This window comes from Entelurus aequoreus, linkage group LG06 (genome assembly GCF_033978785.1).
Source record: "Entelurus aequoreus isolate RoL-2023_Sb linkage group LG06, RoL_Eaeq_v1.1, whole genome shotgun sequence".
NCBI lineage: Eukaryota > Metazoa > Chordata > Actinopteri > Syngnathiformes > Syngnathidae > Entelurus > Entelurus aequoreus.
This window is the reverse complement of record NC_084736.1, coordinates 29,592,197-29,616,679: the sequence shown is the minus strand read 5'-3', so window position 1 is coordinate 29,616,679 and position 24,483 is coordinate 29,592,197. Positions and strand designations below refer to the sequence as shown.

Here is a 24,483-nt window from a genome sequence, read left to right as displayed (position 1 = left end):
GAGCGGGTCTGAGGACGTGCCATCGTACTGGATATTTTCATGAAAGGACGTCACCCGGCTTGAGAGTTTAGGGTGGAACTGAAGAGCCCATTCCCGCTGACCAAGTCCAATGCCTTAATCAGGTCGAAGAAGGCAACGTAGAGTGGACGTCTTTGCCCACCACACTTCTCTTGAAGCTGTCTCAGTGGGAAAACCATGTTAATTGTTGTTCTTCCCGCTCTACAACCACATTGTGCCTCAGGGTAGACTTGATCTGCGAGTGTCTGTAGTCTGTTCAGGACTACACGGGCAAAGGCTTTTCCAACAGTACTGAGCAGGGAAATTCCTCGATTATTGTTACAGTCACTACGGTCACCTTGATAATATTTGCATCGCGCATACCCTGGAATACTGCCCCCTCCTCCCAGCACCGGAGCAAGAGTTGATGCAGGAGATGGAGGAGGTCGCTTCTTTTTCCAGCTAGGATCTCTGTTGGCATGCCATCATTTCTTGGAGCCTTACCACGAGCTTGGGAATCAATGGCCTTGCTGAGTTCTTCACTGGTAGGCAGAGCATCTAGCGCTTCCATAACACCCAGGGGGTTTATGTTAGTAATTGCAGTATCCGTGACAGTGTTCCCCTTTGCATGGAGCTGGAGATACTCTTCCACCCATCTCTGTTATGAGGTCACCACTGGCAGATTTCAGGAGGGTGATCCTTACCGCACTAGGGCCAAAGGCTCACTTTATGCCTGGGTGTTTTCACAGTCAGATGCAAGTTGGATACTCTAGCAAAGCACCAATGACTGTTGTCGTGTTGCCGGGATGTTCGTTGTGCGTCGTGTCTGGCCTTTTCTTAGAGGGATTGGTCTTGTAGTCGAGCAGTGCTGCTCTCTTGATTGAGATTACTGGATCCGTTTCCGCAATGGCTGCTTTGAACCCATCAGCATTTTTGGTCTCGCTTTTGCCAAAGGTGTCCATGGTAAATTGGTAGATGGCCTCACGGATGCGCTTCCATCTCTTTTCCACCGTCCTTGAGAGCCTCTTCCATGGCATCGGTGAAGTGCTCACACAAATCGGGGATTGACGTCTTTTGCTGTCTTAAAGGCCTACTGAAATGAAATTGTTTTATTTAAACGGGGATAGCAGATCCATTCTATGTGTCATGCTTGATCATTTCGCGATATTGCCATATTTTTGCTGAAAGGATTTAGTAGAGAACATCGACGATAAAGTTGCAACTTTTGGTCGCTGATAAAAAAAGCCTTGCCTGTACCGGAAGTAGCGTGACGTCACAGGCTGAAAGGCTCCTCGCATTTCCCCATTGTTTTCAATGCAGCGAGAGCGATTCGGACCGAGAAAGCGACGATTACCCCATTAATTTGAGCGAGGATGAAAGATTTGTGGATGAGGAACGTTAGAGTGAAGGACTAGAGTGCAGTGCAGGACATATCTTTTTTCACTCTGACCGTAACTTAGGTACAAGCTGGCTCATTGGATTCCACACTTTCTCCTTTTTCTATTGTGGATCACGGATTTGTATTTCAAACCACCTCGGATACTATATCCTCTTGAAAATGAGAGTCGAGAACGCGAAATGGACATTCACAGTGACTTTTATCTCCACTACAGTACATCGGCGAAGCACTTTAGCTACGGAGCTAACGTGATAGCATCATGCTTAACTGCATATAGAAACAAAATAAATAAACCCCTGACTGGAAGGAAAGACAGAAAATCAACAATACTATTAAACCATGAACCTGTAAATACACGGTTAATGCTTTCCAGCCTGGCGAAGGTTAACAATGCTGTTGCTAACGACGCCATTGAAGCTAACTTAGCAACCGGACCTCGACAGAGCTATGCTAAAAACATTAGCTCTCCACCTACGCCAGCCAGCCCTCATCTGCTCATCACCACCCGTGCTCACCTGCGTTCCAGCGATCGACGGAGGGACGAAGGACTTCACCCGATCATCCGCGCGGTCGGCGGCTAGCGCCGGCTAGCGCGTCTGCTATTCAAGGCAAAGTCCTCCTGGTTGTGTTGCTACAGCCAGCCGCTAATACACCGATCCCACCGACAACTTTCTTCTTTGCAGTCTTCATTGTTTATTAAACAAATTGCAAAAGATTCACCAAAACAGATGTCCAGAATACTGTGGAATTTTGAGATGAAAACAGAGTTTTTTGTATTGGATTCAATGGGTTCCGAATACTTCCGTTTAACTATTGACGTCACGCGCATACGTCATCATACATAGACGTTTTTCAACCGGAAGTTTAGCGGGAAATTTAAAATTGCACTTTATAAGTTAACCCGGCCGTTTTGGCATGTGTTGCAATGTTAAGATTTCATCATTGATATATAAACTATCAGACTGCGTGGTCGGTAGTAGTGGGTTTCAGTAGGCCTTTAATCCTTGGACGGTCTTCGAATGATGATTGTTTGTGCTCAAGTCTCACCTGGCTGAAAACCAAAGAACGGTCCGTGTCGCAGTCGGCACTGTGGTAGCTGCAAGTAACTAGGATGCAGTTCAGTGATGATCTCCGGGTAATTATGAGATCCAGCTGGTGCCAGTGACAGGACCTGGGGTGACGCCAGGATACCCTGTGGCTTAGCTTGGTGGAGAAGATTGTTTTTTATGCACAGGTTATGATAGGAGCATAACTCTTGCAGTCTCAGTCCATATATATATGTATGTAGGTATATTTGTATACATGTATAAATCTATGTGTGTGTGTGTGTGTGTGTGTGTGTGTGTGTGTGTGTGTGTGTGTGTGTGTGTGTGTGTGTGTGTGTGTGTGTGTGTGTGTGTGTGTGTGTGTGTGTGTGTGTGTATACACTACCGTTCAAAAGTTTGGGGTCACCCAAACAATTTTGTGGAATAGCCTTCATTTCTAAGAACAAGAATAGACTGTCGAGTTTCAGATGAAAGTTCTCTTTTTCTGGCCATTTTGAGCGTTTAATTGACCCCACAAATGTGATGCTCCAGAAACTCAATCTGCTCAAAGGAAGGTCAGTTTTTAGCTTATGTAACGAGCTAAACTGTTTTCAGATGTGTGAACATGATTGCACAAGGGTTTTCTAATCATCAATTAGCCTTCTGAGCCAATGAGCAAACACATTGTACCATTAGAACACTGGAGTGATAGTTTCTGGAAATGGGCCTCTATACACCTATGTAGATATTGCACCAAAAACCAGACATTTGCAGCTAGAATAGTCATTTACCACATTAGCAATGTATAGAGTGTATTTATTTAAAGTTAAGACTGGTTTAAAGTTATCTTCATTGAAAAGTACAGTGCTTTTCCTTAAAAAATAAGGACATTTCAATGTGACCCCAAACTTTTGAACGGTAGTGTATGTATGTGTGTGTAAATATATATATACTGTGTGTATATATATATACATATATATATACACACATCCAAAAAGCAGAAATGACACAGTAGCCAAAGGAGGTGCCCTTTATAGTTTCCAGTTCCAGTTCCTGACTAAGTTCCTGTCCCTCAGGTCACCTCCCGCGTGGAACGAGGAGCTGCTCCTGAGCTGCAGCTTCCTGCTGTGCAAAGGTCAGGTGGGCTCCTTGGACTTGGTGTCGGTCCAGCTGGCCTCCAAGCAGCGCCTCTTCTCCTTCCTGTCGCTGGCCTGGGGCTTTGTGGCCGACGTGGACATCGAGAGTGAGAAGTACCGGCACGTGGGCGCCGTCCGCTTCCTGATGGGCACCCTGGTGCGCCTGGCCACGCTGCGCGTCTACCGGGGCAGGTTGGCGTACTTGCCCGTGACGGAGAGGCCGGACCTTCCCTCCAGACCGAAGCCTTACTCGCCGTGCTCCTCCCTCCCCTGCCGGCCGGACCCCGACTACGCCCCCAACAGAGCCAACCGAAACTGTGTCAGCAACTCCTCCGCCAAGAGACCCGAAAGCGACGGCAAAACCAGAGCACCGGCAGATTCTTTACTCCCAGGACTGGACCAGCCGCTCCCAGACAGCTGGACCGTGGTCGAGGAGGAGGACTTTGTCTTGGTGCTGGCCATCTACCAGTCTCACCTGGCCGAGGACCTGTGGGCAGTCCCCGGCGCCCTGGCGGACGACGGAGTCATCCACCTGTTCTACGTGACCGCCGGGATCTCCCGGCCGGCCCTCCTGCGCCTCTTCCTGGCCATGGAGAAGGGCGCCCACCTGGCCTGCGGCTGCCCCCACCTCGTCTACCAGAAGGTGCGGGCACTGCGGCTGGAGCCCCTCTCCCGGGAGGGCGTGATCGCGGTGGACGGCGAGACGGTGCACTATGGGCCGGTCCAGGCTCAGATCCACCCCGGTCTGGCAAGACTCATCTCTGGATGACGGATTATGTTAATCAGCTTTCAGGTTTGGTCTTTTTTACTCACTCTGGATCCTTTGTGGTTTTTAGACGTGCCAAAGACTTTCAATCAGCCTCACACAATTCCTCTATTTTTCTACACAAAGCAACTCTCCTACTTTTTTAAGCCCTGCCCGTCTGGCATCCCCTTTCTGAACCAGGGTCTAAGCCGTGGATTGTGGACTTGATTCTGGCTGGTCCCAGGTCAGACGTTCCGGAGATCCTGGTCATCGCCACCGGATCCTCGTGTAAATGTACTACGTAAAAAATATATTCATTTACCGTAAAATACTGAAGGCTCAGTTTGCCAGAATTTTGCCCTAAAATTTACAGTGTTGTTTTTTTTTACACAGAATTACTGTAAAATTTAAAATGGCACCATTTGTATTTTCACAGTAAAATCCTGCCGTTTTCTTTTTTTTTCCAGTAAAATGAACGGATGTTGTTTTTATTGTAAAATTCTGACGACTAAGCGGCTATTTTTTTACTCTACAATTTACAGTACAGTGCGTCTCTTATTTTACGGTAAAATGTTGGCGACTTAGCCAACAGTTTTTTAGCGTAAAATGTACTTTTTTTTTTTTACAGTGCATTACTGTAAATGGAAAAACAGTACTAATGTTATTTTTACGGTAAGATTTTGGCGACTAAGCTGCTATTTTTTTTTACTGTAACATTTACAATACGGTGCATTACTGTAAATAGAAAAACAGTATTGCTGTTATTTTTACAGTAAAATTCTGGCGACTAAGCTAACAGTATTTTAGCGTAAAATTAAATTGTTTTTATTTTTACAGTACATTACTGTAAATGGAAAAACGGTATTGCTGTTATTTTTATGACAAAATCTTGGCAACTGAGCTGCTATTTTTTTTACTGTAAAATGTACAGTACAGCGCATTACTGTAAATGGAGAAACAATACTACTGTTATTTTTATGGTAAAATTTTGGCAACTCAGCTGCTATTTTTTTTTCACTGTAAAATTTACAGTATGGTGTATTTTTACGGTAACATTCAAGCAACTGAGCTGCCAGTTTTTTACCTTAAAATGAAGAGTGGCTGTTTTTACAGTGCGTTACTGTAAAGGGAATAACAGTACCACTGACTACGTTTACACTGCAGGCTGAAGTTGCACAAATCAGATTTTTATTTAAATCCCATTTTTTTCCACACTGCAAGTAAAATGTGATCTTCATCAGACTCCAGTATAAATGCGCACAGGCCCAATGTGGCCCCAATGTGGCCCCAATGTGGCCCTGTTTACACTGCACACCAAATTAGACATTTTTGCCCTAAAGTGACAAAGATCGGATATTGTTTGCCGGTCTAAACGCTCCAAAGTGCTTGTGTGACTTCGGAGTAATCCACCTGTTCTACGTGACCGCCGGGATCTCCCGGCCGGCCCTCCTGCGCCTCTTCCTGGCCATGGAGAAGGGCGCCCACCTGGCCTGCGGCTGCCCCCACCTCGTCTACCACAATGCGAACTGTTTGCGACTTTTAGATCATCTTTTGGGCGAACTACGTCATTCGTGTGCGCAGGAAGAGACGCAGAGGAAGTGGATACTTCTTTGCAACATCCGGTTTCGGTGAGCAAAGTCTTTTATTGATGGCCAAATTTTCGGTGCATCACTCATCAATAGTGCGTAAATATTAGGCTATATCCATCCATCCATTTTCTACCGCTTGTCCCTTTCGGGGTCGCGGGGGGTCGCTGGAGCCTATCTCAGCTGCATTCGGGCGGAAGGCGGGGTACACCCTGGACAAGTCGCCACATCATCGCAGGGCCAACACAGATAGACAGACAACATTCACACTCACATTCACACACTAGGGCCAATTTAGTGTTGCCAATCAACCTAATAGGCTTTATGTAATATATATATTATATATGTTTTGATTCCGAAGAAATAGTGATAATTTAGTTGAGGGCCTGAAAGCCAACTGCATGTAAAGTATATATATATATGTGTATATATATATATATATATATATATATATATATATATATATATATATATATATATATATATATATATATATATATATATATATATATATATATATATATATATATATAGTGTTCTGCATTCTTCCCATCATCCCATCATGCTTTGTAATGGATTTAAATGGGTCTAATTTTGAATTTTTTATAATTTGAAAAAAAAAAAAATAAATTATAATTTCCATAAAGTTTAGTGAGCAGGTTGTGTTTTGTGTGACCATGTCTGTTGACATTTTGTGTTGGTTGGATTTTTGTTTTGTTTTTTTGCACCATGACTAGGTAAGGTTGTTTGCATTGGGTCATTTAAGTCAATGCTGCACATGTTTGATGCTCAAAGCATAACTAAAGGTCATTGATCCATAATGCTCACGTTGTCCACAACAAATAATATGTATATTGGCGGTGGTTGGGGCGTGGTTGGGGGCGTGGTTATTTACAGCTAGAATTCACCAACTCGAGTATTTCATATATATTTCATATATATATATATATATATATATATATATATATATATATATATATATATATATATATATATGTATGAAATACTTGACTTACAGTGAATTCTAGCTATAGATATATATATATATTTATTTTATTTACATAGAAAAAAAATAAAAAATACTTGAATTTCAGTGTTCCGGTGGCTATCCATTAGATGGCAGTATTGCCCTGTTTAACTTCTCCGTTCATTGGGCAGGCAAGCTGTTTATATTGTGGGAAAGCGGACGTGAGAACAGGCTGTCCCCACTCAGTCTCAGGTCCGCATTGAGCTGGAGGGGGCGTGGCCTCCAGCTCCGGCTGAATACCGGGAGTTTGTCGGGAGAAAATCTCTGCCGGGAGGTTGTCGGGACAGGCGCTGAATACCGGGATTCTCCCGCTAAAAACAGGAGGGTTGGCAAGTATGATATGTATGTATATACGTTTGTATATATATATATATAAGTAATTTTCATTTATTTTCACGTAAAAAAACACACATTTTTAAGGTGTGGCCACGTCCTTGTTCGTTTACGGAATCCGGTCAACTCCCTTCGAGGCCACATTGGGGCCACATGGGGGCCACACAGTGTAAACAGTCAGCTAGAAAAAAATCTGATTTGGGCCACTTTGGCCTGCAGTGTAGACATAGTCATAGACTACTACTACAAAATAAAAGTCGCTACACCTTAATGAGTGGGGTTTTTTTAAACGTGAAAATAAATAAAAATAACATAATGTATGAATATATATATATATATATATATATATATATATATATATATATATATATATATATATATATATATATATATATATATATATAGTGTCATATATTTGAGACGCTTGTAATATTTTTATATCTGTTTAGTAGAGGAGACAAGTACATCAGCGTGAATCTACGTTAGCTTTATTTTTCAACTCACTTACGTGAACAACTTACATACTGTACGTATCATGTAAGCAAATACGCCACAGCGTCAATTATGATCCTTCAACAATCGCTATTTCTTCGGAATCAATATATTTATATATAAATATATATATGCACCAAAATTTTCGTCGCCTGAAAAAATACTTTGCAATACTCTGAAATCGGACATTGCGATGAAGTATCCAATTCCGCTAGCGGGCTGCGTCTTCCCCCGCGCACACGAGTGACGTAGCTCGCCCAGAGATGACGAAGAAAATCGCGTTCACTTCGCATTTCCGTTTGTACTGAAGTCGCATTTGAAAAGATCGGATTCGGGACTACATCCTGATGTGGCCCGGATCTGATCCGAAAAGGTCAGATTCAAAGCACTTTGGGGCGTTCCGACGGGCAAAAAAACAACAACAATCTGATCTTTGTCACTTGAAGGGGAAAACAATCCGATCAGTCTAAGCTACTGTTATTTTACGGTAAAATTCCGGCAAAAGCTGCTAGTTTTCGACCGTAAAATCTACTATCATTTTTACGCTGATACTGTAAATGTCCAAACAGTACTGCTGTTTTTTTACGATAAAATGACGATAAAATGTTGCGCGGTCATTTGACACATTTTTGTGTGAATGTTCCAAAACATTCACACATTTCTACACCAAAACTCATCTATTTATCCAACTTATTTTTCTTCTTCTTCTTCTTCTCCAGATTTTGGCGCGCTCTACCTTGCACATTTTTCACTCGATTCAAACCGGTCCAACTTCAAACTGTTCAGCCTTTTTGGGAATCGCGGGCTTTCCCTTGACAAATTCCAAAAATTCACAGATTTCCCAGAATTCCAGGTTTTCCGGGACATTTTTCCAATTCAAAATGAATTGGCCATTTTTCAAACTTCCACCATTTCTACATTTTTCAACCGAATCAAACCATTCCACCTTCAACACATTCCACTCATCCTGGAAATTTAGACTACTTTTTTTTCCAAGTTAAAAAAAAATTCCAGGATTTTCCACAATTCCTGGCTTTCCAAAGCCCTATTTCCACCCTTTTTTCTGGCGACTACTCTTCCACATTTTTCAACGCATTTCAACCATTCCACCGTCAAAACATTCCTCTTCATCTGGACAAAAAAACAACGTTTTTGTTAAACTGAAAAAATTCCCGGTTTTCCTGAAATTCCACGAATTTCGTAATACTATTTCTCAATTCAACATGTTACTACATCAACATTTCTCAACTGATTCGAAAAATTCCAACACCAACCATTTCAACTCATTTAGACCATTCAAGTTTTTTTTGCCATTTTCCAAAAAATTCCCGCTTTTCCCGAAATTCCCAATTTTGGGGGGAAATTCCCATTGAAATGAATGGGTCATTCTTCAAACGTCCACCATTTCCACATTCTTCAACCCATTCAAACCATTCCACCTTCGACACATTCCACCATTCTGGAAATTCAAACTTTCCTTTTTCCAAGTTATTCCAGATTTTCCCAAAATTCCCTAATACCATTTACTACGTCAACATTTCTTGCCCGATTTAAACTAATTAAAACAAACAATTCTAACAACCTATTCAAACCATTCCAACATTAACACATTCCACTCATTCTGGACATTCAAACTAAGTATTTCCCAAGTTCCAAACCAAATTTCGGTTTTCCTGGAAATTCTAATTCTTCAACATTCAAACCATTCCAACATTCAAAACATTCCAACATTCAAACCATTTTAACATTTAAACCATTTCTACATGTATCTTACGTTCTATTAGCATTTCAGTTCAGCTCTTCAACATTCAAACTATTCTTACATTCATACTAAATTCTGTCAGCATTTCCACTTCAACTTCAGCGTTGGAGCATTCACACGCAATTCCTTAAGGAATTGCCTCTTCTAGTTTAACTTCTTCTTCTTCTCCAGATTTTGGCGCACTCTACCTTCCACATTTTTCACCCGATTCAAACCGGTCCAACTTCAAACTGTTCAACCTATTTGGGAATCGCGGGCTTTCCCTTGACCATTTTTTCTGGCGACTACTCCTTCCACATTTTTCAACGCATTTCAACCGTTCCACCGTCAAAACATTCCTCTTAGTTAGGAAAAAAACGAAGTTATTCTTTGAACTGGAAAAATTCCCAGATTTCCCAGAATTCCAGGTTTTCCGGGACATTTTTCCAATTCAAAATGAATTGGCAATTTTTCAAACTACCACCATTTCCACATTTTTCAACCGATTCAAACCATTCAACACATTCCACTCATCCTGGAAATTTCAACTACCTTTTTTCCAAGTTCAAAAAAATTCCAGGATTTTCCAGAATTCCTGGTTTTCCAAAGCCCTATTTCCACCATTTTTTCTGGCGACTTCTCCTTCCACATTTTCCAACGCATTTTAACCATTCCATCGTCAAAACATTCCTTTAAGTTAAGAAAAAAAACAAAGTTGTTTTTTGAACTGGAAAAATTCCCGGTTTTCCCGAACTTCCAGGAATTCCGTAATACCATTTCTCAATTCAACATGTTACTACGTCAACATTTCTCAACCGATTTGAAAAATTCCAACACCAACCATTTCAACTCATTCAGACCATTCAAGTGTTTTACCATTTTCAAAAAAATTCCCGCTTTTCCTGAAATTCCCAGTTTTGGGGGAAATTCCCATTGAAATCAATGGGACATTTTTCAAAGTTCTACAATTCCCACATTTGTCATCTGATTCAATCTGTTCCAACTTCAAAATATTCAGCCTGTTCAGGAATTGTGTGCTCTACTTCAACTATTCTTTAAAAATTCCAGGATTTCACTTCAACTTCAGCATTGGAGCATCTAGTTTATATGGTGTTGCTTACAGAAAAACTAAATGACATCATCATTATATGGACAACGGCATTGGGACACAAAAAAATCAAATTATTTCAAATAAAATGTACTTGTGGCGGGCCGCTAACCAACGTAGCACAATTGATGCTAAGCTAGCTGAAGTAAACATCAACGTTAGCGTCGTGCTACAGGTAACAAAGGAAGCTAGCATAATATCTAATAGAAAATGTAGAAAATAGCGAGTTAACTCATGTGATTAATCACAAAAGTATTGCATTAATCATGTTTACAACAGATTAATCACACTGCACACGCTCCTTTTCTTCCTAACCAACAATAACATTACATTATTGGGGTCTTTTTTTTAAGCGAATTAAAAAGACGCGAGGAAATATTACTTGTGATTAATCCCAATTCAACAGTGAGATTAATTTGATTAAAAAAAGAATCCATATATGATTAATAGCTTATTTATTAGATTTTTACCATCTGTCAAGAGCTTCAACATCCACAGTAACTAAAGTAACCAAAGGGTCTAGCCCAGCACCTGGTTAATTGACTACAGGTGTGTCACAATACTTCCTGGAGTCAGCTCTTAATATTTCAGTGCTTGTCAGACTGTAGTAACACGTGGCCGCCATCTAGTGGTACGCCAAAGAATCGCCTATAGTGAAATTATCACACACAGTGTTACCGTTTAAACTGTGTAGTGTTGCATACTAAATATACTTATTAAATAAATCCTCTGCTTTGTCTTTAATGAATTCTTAGGCCTACTACGCTACTGTACTTGAATGTTGGCCATTATGGTGGTACTTGGTCAGACTCTTCCAGACTCTCTCCCAGTCCTGCTCGTGACGCCCTCGGCGCCTCGTGTGTCCTTACGACTGAGCCTCACGTCTGATTTGACGACAGGCTTCTGACGCACACTGGGAGGGGTACTTGAACGCACCACGGAGGTTCTGTTAGCATATGTTAGCATAATGGGCAACGTTACACTCATCCACGCACACTTACTGTATGTGTATGTCAGGTCATGCTAAACAAATGCACACACACACACACACACACACACACACACACACGCACACACACACACACACACACACACAGACATTCCTCTATTTGTTACCTTCTTGAGACCTCCGAAAAATGCCTCCCTCTTTAGGACCACCCTTTCTAGATCTTGTACAGCCCTTTGAGACACTTGTGATTTAGGGCTATATAAATAAACATTGATTGATTGATTGATATATAAAGATGTGTATTTACAACATTAATAATATATACATACTATGCACATATAAAAAAGCTTGTGGTGAAAAATGAGTTGGAATTTCACAAGAAAAAGGTCACCATTTCACAAGAAAAACATTTTTTTGGCAGTATTAAAATAAAAGTCGTCATTTTACTCAACGCAAGTCAAAATGTTACAAGAAAAACACTTGTTATTACATATGTTGACCAGAGGGGGAGCACTTTTAAAAGCGACACACAGTCAATTTGAAAAATCCCTCCTTTTTGGGACCACCCTCATTTTGATAGATTTCACCACCAGGGGTGCAAATGAGACATTCTCTGTTAGATGCAATGCTTTTCTGTATTGGGACCATGATTTATGTCCTCACTTGTTCACACCTCCTCATATGGAAGCTACTTTTACTTGTTGGTGTCTCAAGGAGGGTAAAAATTCAAGAACACACACACACACACACATAAAAAAAGCCAAACATTAAAATTCACGTTGCACATATTATGTTTTTCACTTCAAACAATATTTTACGATCCCAAAGTTCCTTTACCGTAAGTAGACCTGACCCCAAATATATTTTATATAATTGTACTTTTTCATTTCAGTGTTCAGTAAGATTGTCATATCAGCACATTTCATCTTCAAATAAGGTGCTTCTTTTGTTGTTGTTGATTTCGTCACCTTTTCATGAATGGGGAGTGAACAATTCCAGTTTTTCATGGACAAATCTACAGTTGTTGTTTTTACAGTGCATTACTGTAAATGGAAAAACAGCACTAAAATTCTGAGCTGATAGTTGGGGTTTTTTAACCATAAAATCTACTCATGTTTTTTTTAGTTATCACTGTAAAAAAAAAAAAACAGTAGCTCAGTTAAATTTTATGTCAAATGTGCAGTTGTTGTTTTTACAGTGCATTACTGTAAATATGAAAACAGCACTATTTTCATTTTTACAGTAAAATTTCGGCGACTGAACTGCCAGTTTTTTTCCCCCCATAAAACCTACAGGTGTATTTAAAAAAAAAAAGTTTTACAGTTCTCACTGTAAAAAATTAAAACACCTGTATATTTTGCGGGAAAAAAGCATCTCAATTGCCAGAATTTTACTGTGAAAGGTAGAGTATGCTTTGTTTTTTTTACACCAAATTACTGTTAATTGAAAATCAGTACCACTGTTATGTTTACAGTAAACAAAGCTGAACGTTTTGTTCTGTAAAATCTAGAGTTGGTTTTTTTGTTTTGTTTTTTTACAGTGCATTACTGTAAATGGAAAAACAGTACCACTTTTATTTTGACAATCCATTTTGGAGGATCAGGCAGTTCATATTTCATCATAAAATGTATTGACTTTTTTTTTTGCAAGGAAAAAATGGCAGCTCTGTCGCCGGAATGTTACCACATATTTACAATGTTGTTGTTGTTGTTGTTACGGTACCACTTTAATTTTTAAAAAAACGACAGCTCAATTGCCAGAATTTTACTGTAAAATGTAAAGTGTCTTTTTTTTTTTTTAACACCAAATGACTGTAAATTTAAAATCAGTACCACTGTTTTGTTTACGGTAAACTTCCAGTAATGGAGCAGACAGTTGTTGTTTTTTTTGTGTAAAATCTACTGATGTCTTTACAGTGCATTACTGTGAATGGAAAAACAATGCTACTATTACTTACAGTAAAATTGACGACTGGGCTGCCAGTTTTTTAACGTAAAATCTGCTGACCTTTTTTTTTTTTTTTTTTTACAGTGGTCACTGTAAAAAAAACAAAAAAAACCTGAAGATTTCACAGGGAAAAAACGGCAGCTCAGTTGCCAGAATTTTACTGTAAAATTTAGTGTGTTTTTTTGGTTCTTTTTTACAGTGCATTACTAAACTACAGTGCCGCTATTATTTTGACAGTCCATTTCTGGCGACCAAACTGCTGACATTTTACTGTAAAATCGCATGACTTTTATTAGAGTGCTCGATGTCAAAATAAAATTGCAAAAATAAAAACGACAAGTTAATTTACACAAGGGGGTGGAAAAAAGGCACGGTTGTATTTTTTTAGGGTACACTTCCGGCAACTGAGCTGCCAGTTTGTTTTTTTTTACCGTAAAATACAAAGCATTGCTGTAACTGGAAAAAACGGAACCACTTTTATTTTTACAGTAAATTCTGGGGTTTAAACTGCTGATAATTCACTGAAAAAAATCTTCAGCCGTTTTTTTTATAGTGTGACTGTAAAATTCAAAATAATTGACGGTGGGTTTTTTTACACCAAATTACGGTAAATGAACATGTTTTTTCTGTAAACTTCTGGTAACGGGGCTTCCGGTTTTTCATTGCAAAAACTACGGTTTTATTTTTAACAGTAAAGGGCAGTTTTATATATTATTTATTTACCATTTCCATTCTTGAAAAAAGTGGAATGATCAGGACACGCACCGCCCATAACACATATTTTTAAGGCAGGGCTAATAACCAAGTGTCTTTGAACGCATCTTTGGGGTGTTAGATATGCAAATGAGCTCACGTTCGCTCACTAGAGGACGGAGGGCTCCCCCTGCTGGAAAACTCATGTAAAGTCGGATATATTGCTGACACTATTATGTTTTTTTAAAATAATTGAATTATAATTTACTGCCCGATATTTGGTTTGTTTTGCATCCACAGTTCGTGTACTTGATGAGGTGTTGTTGTGGTACTTTTGTTCTGATGAATATTTGTACTTTTCGCTGCCGTGCAGTGTCGGTTGGAGCACAATGAGACGCACTCTTGTCTTTGTCACGAGACGTGATCCATAATGGAGGAGATGTGTTGCAGACCACGCGTGGAAAGGAGGTCGAGCTCCCGATGCATCGTGGGCGTGTCGCCCGACGCGTGCTGCAGTCAAATCCTTTGGGAGCGTGCAGTCGACTACTTGCATCAGCAAGATGTCTAAAATAAGTCGATAATGGATGTAAAAGTCATTGTTTTGTCATCAAGCCTGCTGAATTTTGAACACCGTAGAGCAGGAAATATGTATGTTCAATACAATGCAGTGTTTTTATTCAAATAAAAAATAAACATCTGGGAATTTCATGCACAATTTTCTTGTCATTTTTTATTTTTTTTATTTTCAATATGTTTGGAGGAGAAAAGGTGAGGCCTTTAATCCCAGGAACACCAGGCCTACCGTCAAGCATGGTGGTGGTAGTATTATGCTCTGGGTCTGTTTTGCCGCCAATTGAACTGGTGCTTTACAGAGAGTAAATGGGACAATGCAAAAGGAGGATTACCTCCAAATTCTTCAGGACAACCTAAAATCATCAGCCCGGAGGTTGGGTCTTGGGCGCAGTTGAGTGTTCCAACAGGACAATGACCCCAAACACACGTCAGAAGTGGTAAAGGAATGGCTAAATCAGGCTAGAATGAAGGTTTTAGAATGGCCTTCCCAAAGTCCTGACTTAAACGTGTGGACAATGCTGAAGAAACAAGTCCATTTCAGAAAACCAACAGATTTAGCTGAACTGCACCAAATTTATCAAGAGAAGTGGTCAAAAATTCAAGCAGAATCTTGCCAGAAGCTTGTGGATGGCTACCAAAAGCGCCTTATTGCAGTGAAACTTGCCAAGGGACATGTAAGCAAATATTAACATTGCTGTATGTATACTTTTGACCCAGCAGATTTGCTCACATTTTCAGTAGACCCATAATAAATTCATAAAAGAACCAAACTTCGTGAATGTTTTTTGTGACCAACAAGTATGTGATCCAATCACTCTATCACAAAAAAACAAGAGTTGAAATTGTGTCTTCCTCCCACCTCCAAAGACATGCACCTGGGGATAGGTTGATTGGTAACACTAAATTGGCCCTAGTGTGTGAATTTGGGTGTGAATGTTGTTTGTTTATCTGTTGGCCCTGTGATGAGGTGGCGACTTGTTGAGGGTGTACCCCGCCTTCCGCCCGTGTGCAGCTGAGATAGGCTCCAGCACCCCCCGCGACCCCGAAAGGGACAAGCGGTAGAAAATGGATGGATGGATCTTACAACAACTCAAGATTTGATTACGAGTCATGGGGTGTAGGTCAATTATTTTGATAGTCGAATAGTCAATGATTATCTTAACGATTAGTCGATGAATTGGATAATAAAGCGTCCACATATTTAATGGCACTAATTTTTCCACCGACTTCTAAATGCAGCTTAAGTTATTTTACGAAGATGACTAATTCATTCATAAATATGTATTTATACTGTAACTGCGCTACTCATTCAGCTCTTAAAACAATTACAATGATTATTAAAATGTCCATTTAAAAGAAAGAAAAGGCAAAGTGCTAAAATAAATCTAACCTTGTTTATGTATTTAAAAAACAGTTAAAATAGCAGCAATGAAAACTAACAACAAAACACAAAATCCACGGGGGGTGCTCCAGCACCCCCCGCGACCCCGTAAGGGACAAGCGGTAGAAAATGTATATATATATATATATATATATATATATATATATATATATATATATATATATATATATATATATATATATATATATATATATATATATATATATATATGTATATATATATTTTTATATATATATGTATATATATATATATTTATATATATATATATATATATATATATATATATATATATATATATATATATATATATATATATATATATATATATATATATATATATATATATATATATACACACAAACACACATATACTACTATATCATTTTTTCCCCTCATTTTGTCAACTTTTTTTTACCAATGCAAGGTGTGAATGTTTTGTGTGATATATTACAAAAATAAATCCTGACGATAACTATCTTTTGCAAAGACTTGCAATAAACCGTGGAACACAAAGCAAATTTATTTATTTATCCTATAAGAAAACAAACTACGCTTACCTACAAACTGAGATTTGTTTAAAATATGTCGGTTTCGGTTTTCCTTGGTTGTACTGCATTTTATAAATCTTGTTTGGTGATCCATATATTGCTGATAATACAAATGTGCTATATTTAATGTTGAATGGGAATTAACTTTAAATATTTTTTAAATTGTATTTATTATTTTAGATTTTTTTAAATTTTTCATAGTATATACATATATTAGACTTTATTTTATTTTTGTAATTTATTATTTAATTTAATGATACATTAAAACAATAAATATTAGTCGTGTAATGGCAGCATGTGATTACTGTAGTTGAAGTGTAGGTCAGGAGGTCTTCCACAGGTAGAGGGCGCTAACGGTTCAAATGGATCATTTTCTGCGTAATGACGTTTTCCGGTAGCCGTACTGTGACACACAGCTTTCTCCTCTAGGTGGCGACAAACGCTCTTCCTAAAAATAGTCTTCATTTCTTCCCGTAGAAGGACTTCATTTTAAAAGTGGCCATTAATAATTATGTTGACATTTCACCAAAGGTCAAATAGACTTTAAGACTTTGTTCAAAACTAAATATTCACTGAAAGGTAAGACAGCTTTCCTTCAAGATGATTAATAACTTCTCATCTGTCAACCCCTGACCCCCATTTTGGCTCTTCCCTCTCCAGTAGCCCGGAATGTTCTAGAAGGCAGGAAGAGCCATCAAATAAACAAGGTACATGACGCACAAAACCACACAAGACCAGATATATCGAGCAAAGATGACTCAAAGACAAGAGAAAATCAACAACAACACCCAGTGACAAGACATTTGTGCAATGTAAGATAGCTTAGCTACGATAGCAACAGTGCTACGTTAGCCAGCTTGCTAAATTATCATATTTAAAGGCGGACCGACACTTTTCCAAAGTGCTGCGGCACATTTTAAGAATATGACTGTCATCCCTCGTTTATACCAGTTAAGAGCATAAAAACTGTTTACAACCTTTTACATATATATATATTTTACATTAAGAGTCCCTCCTATATATAAAATAAAACTCCTAAATCTCCATCCATCCATCCATCCATCCATCTTCTGCCGCTTATCCGAGGTCGGGTCGCGGGGGCAGCAGCCTAAGCAGGAAAGCCCAGACTTCTCTCTACCCAGCCACTTTTTCCAGCTCTTCCCGGGGGATCCCGAGGCGTTCCCAGGCCAGCCGGGAGACATAGTCTTCCCAACGTGTCCTGGGTCTTCCCTGTGGCTTCCTACTGGTCGGACGTGCCCTAAACACTTCCCTAGGGAGGCGTTCGGTAAATCTCATTTATATTATTTTAATCCAATATAGTAACGCTGTCTGAGGCTAAACCAATCAGTGGCCCTGATACTAAATAGCACACTCTGATTGGCATTCAATACTACTGTAGTATTGACATGTTTTAGGTAATTAAAAATGTGTACATGCTTGAAAAAGCATAATAATTATTGTGGAATATACTTTAAATATAGATTTTTTTTAAATTTTCAATGTGGTGAAACCACAATGTTTGAAAAGTGCAATACAAGAGAAAACAGCAGGAACCCTTAAAAACTTTTATTGCCTTTTTTTAATCTCTTACCTTCCATAAACCACTAATTATGGTTCTTGGGCGCTTTTGTGTGTTTTCGTTACTTTTCTTTTTCTTTTCGGGCCGTTTTGTGTTTGGCTTTGATCAGCGGAGCAGCAGACCTTTTGTTTACACCCGCGAGGAGCTGTTTGCGCTCTCCTTACCAGCGCTATGGGGAACGCGGCCGGAACCTTCCCGTGGAAGTACGGAAAAAGCGCAGGGGACGCCGTGCCGGCATAAAGATGAAGGAGCGCAGAAGGAAATTTAAGCCTGCAATCCCCTCTGTCCTCATGGGGAACGTGCGGTCTTTGGCGAACAAAATGGACGAATTGTTTGGGTTCGTCCGAACTCAAAAGGAGTACGCCGTGTGCAGCATCATGTGCTTTACGGAGACTTGGCTACACGCGGACTTCCCGGACCACTGCGCGTCTCTACCCGGCTTCACAACCTCACGGGCGGATAGAAGCACAATCCAATCCAATCCAATCCACTTTATTTATATAGCACATTTACACAACAAGAATGTTTCCAAAGTGCTGCACAGCCATGTTAAAAACAATATTCAAAACAATATTAAAAACTATATTAAAAACAATATTATGCTACACCAATGACTGAATAAAAACAAAGAATAAATGAATAGAAAACCAATACAGAGACAATATAAAAAATAAATATGATTAAAAACGATTTTAAAGGGTGAAACCAATTAAAACAGTAAAATAGACATCAAAATTTATAACCCTAACCCTAACCACACAGGACAACAGAGGACAGAAGACCACACAACTCACGTAGTGTTAAAAGCCAAAGAATAAAAGTGGGTCTTTAGACACACTCCTTAGCGGTAAGAAAAAAGGCGGCGGGATTGCCATCTTTGTGAACGAGAGGTGGTGTAATCCTGCTCATATTACTGTAAAGGAGTGTGTTTGTACGCCGGACATTGAACTTCTGGCTGTTGGAATTCGGCCATATTATTTGCCAAGGGAATTTACTTCTGTAATCTTCATCGGAGTGTATGTTCCTCCTTCTGCTGACGAAACTGCTGCTTGTGACACCATTCACGCCGCTGTTGCTAAGCAACAGACCAAACATCCCGATGCCCTCATTCTCATTTCGGGTGACTTTAATCATGTTTCTCTGGACTCTATTTTACCCACTTTCCATCAATATGTACACTGTGCAACACGGGAAAATAAAACTCTGGACCTACTGTATGCTAATTCAAAAGATGCATACAGCGCCACTGCCCTGCCCCCCTTGGGACGGTCTGATCATAATCTGGTGCTTTTAACACCTCATTACGTTCCTGCTGTGAAGAGGCAGCCCATCTCAACTAAATCAGTGCAAATGAGAAGCATTGAGGCTGGCATAGCCTTACAAGACTGCTTTGAGACTACAGACTGGGAAGTACTGTGTAAGCCTCACGGGACAGATATCAACAAAATCACAGACTGCATCACTGAGTACATCAATTTCTGTGAGGACTCCATCATCCCGACAAAAACTGTCCACTGTTACCCAAATAACAAGCCCTGGATCACCAGCCAGCTAAAGGTGCTGCTAAATAAAAAGAAGCGAGCCTTCAGATCCGGTGATCGGGACGAGTTGAAGAGGATTCAGTGGCAGCTCAGAGTTAATCTTCAAGAAGGGAAAGATGCCTATAGAAGGAAGCTTGAAGCTAAACTCCAACAAAACAACACTCGTTAGGTTTGGAAAGGTATGAAGGCCATCACAGGCTTCAACAATAAAGCCAAACTGCTGGATGGGGGTGCAGATAGAGCCAACGAGCTGAATTTGTTTTTCAACAGATTTAGCAACGCACCCCTTACTGGCCCTCCCCCCACTACTCCTGTTCTCACACCTCCACCTCCCCCTCCTTCTCTTTTACCTGCCACAGCCGTTTTCCCCCCCTCTCCCTCCCCCACTTCCACCCCCACTGAGAAAGCCAGCCCGGTGTGTCTGACACCTGGACTTGTAAGACGGCAGCTGGAGAAAGTCAATCCAGCTAAGTCAGCAGGCCCTGACCGAGTCAACCCCTGGATCCTGAAGACTTGCGCTGCTCAGCTAACTGGGATCCTGCACTTCATCTTCAACCTGAGTCTGAAGCTAGAACGGATACCAGTGCTATGGAAAACATCCTGCATAGTGCCGGTGCCCAAGAAGCCCATCCCATCGAGCTCAAATGACTTCAGACCTGTTGCCCTGACGTCCCAGGTCATGAAGGTCCTCGAGAGACTTGTGCTGGATCAGCTGAGGCCACTGGTGGCTCCTTCCCTGGATCCTCTACAGTTTGCATATCAGCCCCATGTAGGAGTGGACGATGCTGTTATCTACCTGCTGCATCATGCTTACTCTCACCTGGATGGTGGGAAGGGCACTGTGAGGATCATGTTTTTTGATTTCTCCAGTGCCTTTAACACCATTCAGCCAATTCTGATGAGTGACAAGTTGCTCAGGATGGGTGTCAGTTCATCCATTGTCTCCTGGATCACTGATTACTTGTCTGACAGGCCCCAGTTTGTGTGACTGGGGAGCTCCGTGTCGGATACTGTGGTCAGTGGTGTAGGTGCTCCACAGGGGACCGTCCTGTCTCCTTTCCTGTTCACCCTGTACACCTCAGACTTCCAGTATAGTTCCAGGTCCTGCCACCTGCAGAAATACTCTGACGACTCTGCTGTGGTCGAGTGTATCGGAGAGGGACGGGAATTGGAGTACAGGATACTGATCGCTGACTTTGTGGAGTGGTCTCAGGCGAACCATCTGGTCCTTAATGTGGACAAGACCAAGGAGCTGGTCATCGACTTCAGGAAGAGAGTGACCCCGGTGGAGCCCATCAAGATCCAGGGCCGGGAGGTGGCAGTGGTGGAGCAGTACAAGTACCTGGGAGTCCACTTGAACAGCAGACTGGACTGGAAGGACAACTGCAAAGCTGTTTACAAGAAGGGCATGAGCAGACTCTTTTTCCTGAGGAAGCTTAGGTCATTCAATGTGTGCAGCAAGCTGTTGGAGATCTTTTATCAGTCTGTTGTGGCCAGTGCACTGTACTTCGCAGTGGTTTGTTGGGGGAGCAGCACCAGCAAAAGGGACTCAAACCGGATTGATAATCTGATCCGGAAAGCCGGCCAAACTATTGGCACGCAATTGGAGGCGTTTGTGTCAGTGAGGGACAGGAGGTCACTGGACAAACTGCTGGCCATCATGGACAATCCTTCCCACCCACTCCACCTGACAATTAAGGGACAGCGGAGTTCATACTCCAACAGGCTCCTTCAACTTCCTTCCCGCACTGTGCGATTCAAGAACTCCTTAATTCCACACTCCATCCAGCTGTATAATCACTCGCCATACAGCAATAGACGACATCTGCCTATTACCTGACACCTGACATGTTAGCTACTTCTCTTTGTTTATAATGTCTATTTTCTATTTCCTGCTGGACCTACTCTCCATTTTATGCTGCTGCTGTCATATAGACTGTATATACTGTAATATTGTACATGGTCATTGGTTTATATTGTATATATGTTATAGACATAATATAATATATCTGTATATAAATTACTCTGTACACATATTATGTATATATTCGTATATATGTTAGATTTTTTATAGCTATATTAGTCTATTTATACCTGCATTGTCCTTTCCATCATTGTAACTGAGCTACTGTGTTGAACAATTTCCCTTGTGGATCATTAAAGTTTGTCTAAGTCTAAGTCTAAGTCTAAAAAAAAAAACTGCTTGTTTTTATTTCCCCCTTTTAAAAAAAAATTATTAAAAATCGTAACCTGTAGCCTTTTAAAATCAGATTAATATATTATGTGTATATATATATATATATATATATATATATATATATATATATATATATATATATTTACTTATTTTTTTATTTTAAATTTATTTATTTATTTGTTATTTTATTTTTTATTTTAGTATGTTTTTTTTAATTATTACTTACTATCTGTTTATATTATTTTGACCATTGATCAAAAAAATATTCAATAATTATCGATATTGACCACTATAATAATAATATTTACTGAATAACAAAAAATATTTTTCATAGTTATTATAAGAATAACAGGGCAAATTAATGTTACACAGCCGTTATTTCCTAGAACTAAACCTGCAGAAAATAGTTCTTCTCAGGTTTCTCTATGTTTACATTTTCACACTTTGCAAGGTTACATTTCAAATAAAAATGTTTACATTTCATATATTTTTCCCATGCTCTTTATTTTGGATAGGTCATACAAATATCAATAATTATCAATATTGTCCGATATTGAACACTCATATCGCGATAGTTTTCTTGAGTATCGCCCAGTCCAAGTAGCTGTTGAAACAATGAGGGATTTAAGCATTTTGATGTATTTTGAAGCGCACAAATTAAGACCAAAACATAGATAGTTGATTTAAATAGAAGAAAACTTTATTAACAATTTTGTATGAGATATTTTGGGACCTCAGGAAATCTTGTGTTTGCCTAATGGCAAGTCCGCCTCTGCCTCATGGCCATTTTACGTTATATTTTGTATTATGTACAAATGAATGAGTCTGATAGGGTTAAAGATCATTTATGAAATGTGTCTATCTTTTTGGACAGAATCTTACTAAATTTGTCATGAAGACAATCTTAAAGAAGACATTTGCATTAGTAAGCGATCAAGTTACCTGATGAGACTACAGTAGTACTGTCATACTGCTTACATAATCTCTGTTTCCGTTCTTCCTCGGTAGGTTCTGCCTGTTCAAGGCCCATCCTAGAACTAACTGGACTTAATGTTGTGACATCAACAGCCAACGCTTGACAGTCTTCATCCTTAAGGCTTCGACAAGAACTCTCCACCGCACAGGTAAGACTGTTCAACTAAAACCACGACAAGGTGACTCTATTGATTCCCATGCAGTTAAAGTAGCGGCCATTTTCAAGTGGGGTGTCGTTAAAAGGGTTGTCTGAGGCTCATATTTTATTTAGCGTCCCCAAGCAGTTAGAATAGGTGCAGATGGATCCTTCCAGAAGCTGCTTTTGTGGAGTGCCACTGTGCACACTATCTACTGTACTCCATGTCGACCATGGAAATACACTAGATGCATTTTATTAAGACACACCTCTCAGGTAATGAATCATTCAGGCTTGGGACGCCATATTTGCTTTATTTTCTCTTGTAATAGCCGAGTTGTTTCCCGAGAGCAATTCCCACTGTGGTGAGATATGGTCCTGGATATTTCTGTGCAGTCATCAGCAAATAGTGCACATCCAGTAGAACCTTCTTCGCGCTGTGTCTCCAACATTCCACATTCTTCTGTGAATGTGTCTGACCCTCTTAGGAGGTCAGAGAGGGACTAACTGGCATGCCGGTGTGATGTAGGATTAGCATGTTGACAAGCTAACTGCTGCGTGAGCGCGACTTGTCCCCACACAGGAAACTTTATTAGGTACCGTGAAATATCGGTACGTTGATACCAAGTCGATATCAACGTGCAAGAAATACTTCGTAACCTGCTTTTTTCAGTCTCGTCAGTACTGAATACTGTACAACACTTTTTCCGGAGAAAAACGCCTACTGTCTTAAAAGATTATTAGAAAAAAAGAAAAGAAAAAAAAAACTCTACAACTCTTATTTTTTTGTGATATAGTGATTGGAGCACATGCTTGTTGGTCCCAAAAAACATTCATGAAGTTTGGTTCTTTTATGAATTCATTATGGGTCTACTGAAAATGTGACCAAATCTGCTGGGTCAAAAGTATACATACAGCAATGTTAATGTTTGGTTACATGTCCCTTGGCAAGTTTCACTGCAATAAAGCGCTTTTGGTAGCCATCCACAAGCTTCTGCTTGAATTTTTGAAGACTCCTCTTGACAAAATTGATGCAGTTCAGCTAAATTTGTTGGTTTTCTTACATGGACTTGTTTCTTCAGCATTGTCCACACGTTTAAGTCAGGACTTTGGAAGGCCATTCTAAAACCTTCATTCTAGCCTGATTTAGCCATTCCTTTACCACTTTTGGCGTGTGTTGTAAATAAACATTTACAAAATATTGTCTAAATAACTCATTATATCTAATAGTCCATGCGGCTAATATATAGAGAAATATTTTTATTTATTTAAAAAATTTAGTGGGTTCGGCTTATATACCGGTGCGCTTTATAGTTTGGAAAATACGGTAGTTTTTGTTTTGTTCAGGCATGAC

At 39.8% G+C, this 24,483-nt stretch overlaps 1 protein-coding gene and 1 long non-coding RNA gene across 2 annotated transcripts in view; both read left to right on the top strand.

Moving 5' to 3' along the window:
* LOC133652103 (sphingosine kinase 1) overlaps window positions 1-14,881 on the top strand; it is a 57,691-nt gene extending 42,810 nt beyond the window's left edge. The window contains exons 6-7 of the mRNA XM_062050486.1: window positions 3,498-4,350; window positions 14,552-14,881. Of these exons, the coding sequence (XP_061906470.1) occupies window positions 3,498-4,326 (829 nt within the window). The 3' untranslated portion in view covers window positions 4,327-4,350; window positions 14,552-14,881. The remainder of the gene's footprint in view (window positions 1-3,497; window positions 4,351-14,551) is intronic.
* A 2,260-nt stretch (window positions 14,882-17,141) lies between these two features.
* LOC133651509 (uncharacterized) lies at window positions 17,142-23,536 on the top strand. The gene is made up of 3 exons (XR_009826426.1): window positions 17,142-17,280; window positions 17,362-17,408; window positions 23,027-23,536. It is a non-coding gene; the product is annotated as an uncharacterized LOC133651509 (long non-coding RNA).
* Window positions 23,537-24,483: the final 947 nt, after the last annotated feature.